General features: G+C 38.1%; 1 protein-coding gene across 2 annotated transcripts in view; it reads right to left on the reverse strand.

Moving 5' to 3' along the window:
* Positions 288-7446, reverse strand: part of LOC107629930 — a 9206-nt gene continuing 2047 nt past the window's right edge. Inside the window, exon 2 of one of the 2 annotated variants that reach the window (XM_016332879.2) lies at positions 288-1489. In XM_016332879.2, coding sequence (XP_016188365.1) covers positions 1222-1489 — 268 coding nt within the window. In that variant the 3' untranslated portion in view covers positions 288-1221. Of the gene's footprint in view, positions 1490-3847; positions 5787-7446 lie in introns of those variants that run through there. The other variant, XM_021118334.1, reaches the window with a different exon arrangement.

Raw genomic sequence — 7446 nt, forward strand, 5'->3', positions numbered from 1 at the left:
AGCCGGTCTCTTTCTGTTTATTATTACCACCCTCAGTAGAATCTCACATGCTTCTTGTCCTTTCAGCGCTGGCATCGCAATGCCACTGTGGAGCACCGCGCCACCAATTTTTGCCGCCGCAGCTTAAGCATCTCCAACAAAGAATGCAGAAGAGAGATGATGAATTCGTGGTTTTGTGGTGAGGTTGGCGTTGATCATGGTGTTCTCAAAGTTTGGATGTATAACAACAAAAACAATCTTGGAAAAAAAAAACGAGAGCAATGGTGGTGCTGCCACTAATAGTATTCTTGGTGTTATTGATAGTAGTTGCAGAAGTATTATCATGGAAGAAATGATCGAGAAGGAGATTAAAAAAAAAACATTTTGTAAAATTATTTTATATATTTTTTATTTGGACCATTAACATCTAATATTGTGTTTGAATTAAGATATCTCCATGAAACTTAATTCTTTCCAAAAACAAAAAGTTTGTTCCCGTGAAACCCCTCTCTCCAAATTTCTAAAAAAGAATATGATATATTCTTATCAATAAAGCGTCCAAGCTTCAACATGGTCGTTATCGCTGCCACCACCGCTGCCTTCATCACTGTTGCCACCGTTGCTTTCGTCGTTGCTGTTACCACTAATGTCTTGTTATTTAATTTCGTTTCCTCTTTTCTTTTCCTCCTCGTCCTCTTTTATCATTATCATCATCATCATCATTCTGGTCGTCATCATTTTCTTCTCCTATAAATGTTCAAAACACTAAAGCACAAAAATTTTAATGCACAACACATAAATTTTGGTGCCCAGCACAATTTTTGGTGTACACAATTTTTTATGTACAGCACAACTTTTTGAAGGATTATATGCCCAAAACATTGACACCAAACCAACATTTACATTTGTAATTTGAAGGGATGACCGAAAATTAAGAAAAGCTGCTGAAGGCAGTGCTTTTGTTAAATCGTCAGCCATTTGAACATAGCCTGGAACATGACTGACCTTAACTATACTATACCTTTCGTCACATGACTGACCTTAACTATACTATACCCTTACAAAGTGCAGATCAGTTTCAAAACGCTTGGACTTTGAGTGAAGTATTGGATTAGCAGCCAATAACATAACACTCAAATTATCACAGTAAATCATTGGAGGTTCAAAAACAGCATGCTTGAGCTCACATAGGAGATTTTTCACCCAAATGAGCTCAGCTACAAGGTCTGCCATGGTCCGATACTAAGCCTTAGTGTTGGACCTTGCCACTACACTTCTTGGATGACCACAAAACCAGATTCTTGCCCAAGAACACACAAAAACCAGGGTGGACTTTCTATCGTCAGGGTCTCCACCCCAATCGGAGTCACTATATGCTGTAAGATCAAGTGTGCTATTCTTGTGTAAGTGTAATCCATAGCTCAAAGTACAACTAATATACCTCAAAATTCGCTTGATTAGCTGCCAGTAGGGGTGTTCATGGGCGAAGCCGGGTCCATTTTGACCTGACCTGAAAGTGATCCGAAATAATCCGGGTTAAACCGAATCGAACCGATATAAAATTAGTATATACAAATTTGTAAATTTTATATATTAAAATAATAAAATTTTATTTTAAAAATAAAATTTAACAAATGTTATATTATATTTATATCAAAATAAATTATTTTAAAACAAAAATAATACCATATAATATAAAAAATAGTAATTGAAATATAAAAGTATATGATATTACTAATTTCACTCTAAAATATATATTTTTATTGTAAAAAACTTCAAGCCGGGCAAGGTGACCAAAGCATAACCTAACCCAACTCGAAAATAATACCGGATAGAAATGGCAAATCCGAACTCGACAAAATATGCATCGGGTCCGTGCCAGGTTTCGAGCTGGGTTGGTCTTGAACACCCCTAGCTCTCAGTGAGTATCTAGAGGAGACTGCATAAATTGAGAGGCTTTGCTCACACAATAAGAGATCTTAGGCTTTGTACAGTCAAGTATCGAAGGCTGTCAACAACAGACCTATATAGCTTTGGATCTTCAAAAACGCTACCACCAAGAGCTGAGAATTTCATTGAAGAAGGCAGAGGGGTTTTATAAGAACTACATCCTTTCATCATTTCATGCCAACCTTGATCAATATATCAGTAGCATACTTTTCCTTACTTAACAATAACCCTCCATTTGCATCCTTTGTTACTTGAATGCCTAAGAAATAGTGCAAATCACCCATGTCCTTCAAAGAGTACCTGACACTCAGTTGTTTGATAACCTCAACCATCTCTCTTTCTAAGCTTCCAGTGATGATGATTTCATCAACATACACATACACAAATAATACTGAGCTTTTGCAAAATCTACTGAATATAGAAACATCAGACTTTGTGGAAGAAAAACCCAACTGCCTCAGAACTGTGGACAGCTTGCTGTACCAGGCCCTTGGAGCCTGCTTCAGGTCATACAACCTTTGGTTAGTTTACAAACCAAATTTGAGTCTCCAACCGAATAGCCTTGAGGTTGCTTCATATACACATCCTCAATAAGATCACCATGCAAAAATGTATTATTTACATCTAATTGCTTAATGCACCAAGAATTCGCTAATGCTACGGACAAGACCATGCGAATAGAGGTTGGTTTCACCACGAGGCTATAGGTCTCATTGAAATCAAAGCCATGCCTTTGAGAAAAACCCTGAGCCACCAACCATGCTTTATACTTCTGAAGAGTCCCATCAGAGTTACACTTGGCACGAAACACCCATTTACTCCCAATACCATCTCTCCTTGGTGGTAATGGCACTAGCTTCCAAGTGTGGTTCCTTTGTAAGGCATCAAATTCTGCATCCATGGCTACTTTCCATTGTGGTTGCAGCAAAGCTTCCTTAACAGTTCTAGGCTCAAGCACTGCATTAAGGCACCTTGGTTTGAAAATACCAGCCTTACTCCTGGTAATCATTGAATGAGTGTTAGTCTGCTGTGGTGTAAGATCCGAGAAAGGTAAGACCATTTCAAAGTCTGAAATTGGAACAATGATGGGTGTAGCTGATGGCACCAAGGGGGTGAGGGCTGGAGATGATTTGTTGACAGCAGTAGAGTGGGTTGTATTAAAATCATGAGCTAGGGATGGCTGAGACGAGGAATCAGAGAGTTTGTATGAGGTGGAGTAGGAAGTAAAGGGTGATTTGGTGGAACAAATTGTGACTGATTTGAAGCAGGTTGTGAGTGATGTGAGGATGGAATTGGAGCAGTAGAAATTGTTGGTACAGAAGGAGGTAGTATTGGAATTATTGGTATGATGGGAGTTGATTTGAGATGAGTCATAGACATATGATGATTCTTGTTCAAGAAGTCACCATTCTTGAAAGGAAAATGTGTTTCATTGAACACAACATTCCTAGTGATGATGATTTTTCCTTGTTGTGTCAAGCACGTATATCCCTTGTGAGCAGTGCCATAGCCAAGGAACACAAGGAGCAGATCGAAAGTCCAGCTTGTGCCTATTGTAAGGCTTCAAATGTGAAAAGCACAAGCACCCAAATACTCTTAGGCTCTCAAAGGAAGACTCCTTCCCAAGCAGTTTTTCAGTTCGAGAGACATGATGCAACACTGGAGTAGGAAAAGTATTGATTAATTGAATTGCAGTAGTAAAAGCTTGCTCCCAATATGTGATTGGCATGCCTGCACCTGACAGCAAAGTAAGCCCCATTTCCACTACATGGCGATGCTTCCTTTCAGCACAACCATTCTGCTGATGAACATATGGACATGAGAACCTATGAAGATTCCCTGAGCCTGGAAATCCTTAGAGAAACTGAGATATTCAGCTGCATTATCAGACTAAAACATTTTGATCTTGGCATTAAGCTGCGATTCAACCATTTGAGCTGAGATTTATTTTTAGTCAGATACAACCAAGTGAAATGAGAGTAAGCATCTATAAAATTCACAAAGTAATAGTTTCCATTCAGATCTGAGGTTGGTGCTGGACCCCATGTATTTGAATGGACAAGTTCTAAAGATGTAGTATATACAGTGTTGGATACAGGAAAAGGCAACTGATGAGACTTTTCTATACAAGTCGTACACACAGACTTGTTCTCATCAACTAAAATATTACAAGCTTTTAAAACTGAGGCAACAATAGCACGAGCTGCATGTCCCAATCTGGAATGCCAGAGAAGAAATTTATCATTTGCAGTCAAGGTAGTGTGATAGGCAACAACCTTTATTGAGCGTGTGAACTGTGAAGTTCTCAAACTTATACATTCCATTTGCTACTCTTCCATGTAGGACTAATTCACTAGTTTTCTGAGATTTGACATAACATTTGTCAGCACAAAATTCAAAGACTTTATTGTCACAGCAAAACTTGTACACACTTAGCAGATTCTTTGTTATCTCAATTACATGAAGTAACTTTTGCATAAAAATCTCTGAGTTCAAATCAGATTGAAAATACGCTTTACCAACAGCGGTGATATGCAAACCTGAGCCATTGCCAACGATAACTTGGTTGTTGCCTTCATAATTCTCTCCTTCCATCAAATTTTGAGGGTCTAGAATCATGTGGTGAGTTGCACCTGAGTCAGGATACCAACTTTGATCATAAACTGTTTGTGTAGCTATGGTGTTATCAATATTGGCTTGATTAGCTTGTAGTGCTTGTGGCACTTGTATTTGAGTCAAATTCTGTTGAGACCTGAAATTGGAACTAGAACTATTGTGAGCACTACTTCTTTCATCATAAGAATCATCATACCTATACCAGCACCTTAGAACAGTGTGTCCTAATTTTTCACACACTTGACACATAACCTTGGCTCCATTATTGAACCTGCCTGCTGATCTATTACGAAATCTTCTTTTTCCATTGCCATAGCCTATATAAAATCTACCTCCTCTACTAAATCTTGAACCACCTCCAGTGATTCAGTGAACCTTCCACGACGACTATCAAACTGTGCATCATATCCGCCAAACCTTGCATCATTTCCAAATCATGCCTCAGTTCCTTCAAAACTCGAGCTAGAGCCATACTAAAATTGATCATCCGACCTATTGAACCTGCCTCCTAATCTACCTCCTCTATAGCCACCTTGAGAACCTCCTCTAAAACCTCCTTTCATATTGTAATTATGTGAATTTGGAGCAGTATTAGCTAAGATAGGTGACTTTGACCTTCGAAACCTCTCTAACATGCTTTCATGTGCAAGAAGCCATGCCTCTAACTCTCCAACAGATATACTTGTGAATCTGGCAACTACAGAAGTGATTAATGGAGCATACTCTTCTGTTAAGCCATGAAGAATTGCATTAATATAATCTGTTTCTCTCATTGGTTCACCTACCGATGCTAATGCATCTATCATTTCCTTCAACGCTAAGACATATTCATTTACTGAACCTCCAATTCGAATGCTACTCAATTTACTCTTTAGTTGCATATTAAGCTCTAATTTGAGATGCAAAGTGATCTTCTAACCTTTTCCAAATCTGATAAGTGTATACACACCATACCATCCTCGTGGTGAACGGTTTTGTCATTGAGGCCAACAGCCACAACTTGAGCAACGCATCTTGTCTCTTCCATTGAAGAACTCTGGATTTGCCACTCCCAATGCATCAGAATGGTCTGGTATACCTTCTCCTGTTATGTGACTCAAGATCATGCCCTTCGATTGTTGACTTTGCTTGATCTTTCCATTGAAGGAAATTGTCCTCATTGTGCTTCATAGAGATCAGAGAAGACGTGAAATTAGGTGTTGAGCTCGTTTGAGCTCTAGGAACTTCGATTGGTATGTTTGCTGCCATGATTGATCAGAACTTAGAGCTCTGATACCATGAAAGGTATCAGGCAATGAAGAAGTTGGGGGAAGAAGAATATAGAGGATGAAGAACAATCGAAATGAAGAGAGAGCTGAGAGAGAATTGAGAGCTATGAAAACTCTTATTAAGAGTTACAAATGATTAGTTGGTTACAGCGGGTTCCTTACAACATATTTATAGTAAGTTAGACTACTAGCTGTCATAACAAACTCTTAACTAACTTCCCTAACCAATCACTCTTAACGATATTCTAGAACTTACTACATTCTGCTATCACCCCTAACATTTTATAAGTGTTTTGATTTACTAAATAGAATGTGACAAGTACCTCTATGCCATGCTTGAGAATTATGTTATCACTCAGCTATCGGCTACAGTTTTCTCAAAGAAGTTGATGCCCGATTTGAAGATATTTAAAACTGATGACATGAAAGGCATAAGATATTGAAGCTTATGGGATTCTAACTTTTGACTAATTTGTAAATCCCGGGGTTTTTTGGAGCTTAATATTACTCAGCTAGAATACTTGCCAAATCCCACTACTCGAAGATTAAGATCAATGATTTGCTATACAGACTTTTGTTTTTTCATTCGAGGTATTACATTGTACACAAGCTATTCAGTCGGACTATGGGTGCTGTAAAATCTGGAAAAGGGGTCGTAACAACTGCTAAGCAAGAAACTTCAAGGTCCTCCAATATTGCTTCTCACTCAACTATATGAATTATTACTATAGCTCCCTTAATTACTTCTCATATGTGTAAAATGCCTCTTAAGATTTCCATAAATTAGTTCAAATAGAGAGATGCCTAAGTTTCTATAGAAGTAATCTTAACCATAACTTAAACGACAACTTTTAATTTGAAGCATGAAAGTAGCAAATATTGGACAACTTACCCCAAGTCACACATACGAGTTGATACAGTATATTAGGTGTTCTTGAAAGATTAAGACCTATTGCAAAAGAATACTACATATCCATCCACCAAAATTTGAATCTAAGCACTTTACTATTAGGGTTCCTCTAAATAAAACTGCCCTGTCCTGCCCTGCCCTGCCCTGCCCAGCCCAGCTTCAGAGAAGAGACATTCAAATGATACAGATTGTGTTGAAATGATCCGAACACAGTTCAGTCAATCAAGTCATTGAACTCATATAATGTGTGACAATTTTTCAATTAACAAATAAACAGCAATGTAACTTCCTCAATATAAATATATGATCCTTGATAGTTCAAATCGCATTGTGTTCAATATTCACAACCGGCCATAATTTGTTATCAATTCTTTACAGCAGCAAGCAGACAATACACTCATTGAATAATCATCATTTTATTCTAGTCTGTTGTTTCTAATACTGAAAACAGATTCCTTATTGAATTGTAACAGTAACGTAAGATCATACACATTACTCTTCTGAATCTGGCTCTAGCGAGGAATCAGTACAGGAATGGATATCCATACAAACAAAAGAAAACAAGTTCTGAGCACTACTCAGATCAATCTCTCCAGGCCTGGTTCCAATATTCAGCCTACCTTTTTTTCCTTCCCATACATTCACTATCTATGATTCTACCGAACCACGCAATGTCCACTCTCTCTGTTCCCTCCCACCATACCAGCTCATGATTCTATTATG

This window comes from Arachis ipaensis, chromosome B03, assembly GCF_000816755.2.
Source record: "Arachis ipaensis cultivar K30076 chromosome B03, Araip1.1, whole genome shotgun sequence".
NCBI classification, from domain to species: domain Eukaryota; kingdom Viridiplantae; phylum Streptophyta; class Magnoliopsida; order Fabales; family Fabaceae; genus Arachis; species Arachis ipaensis.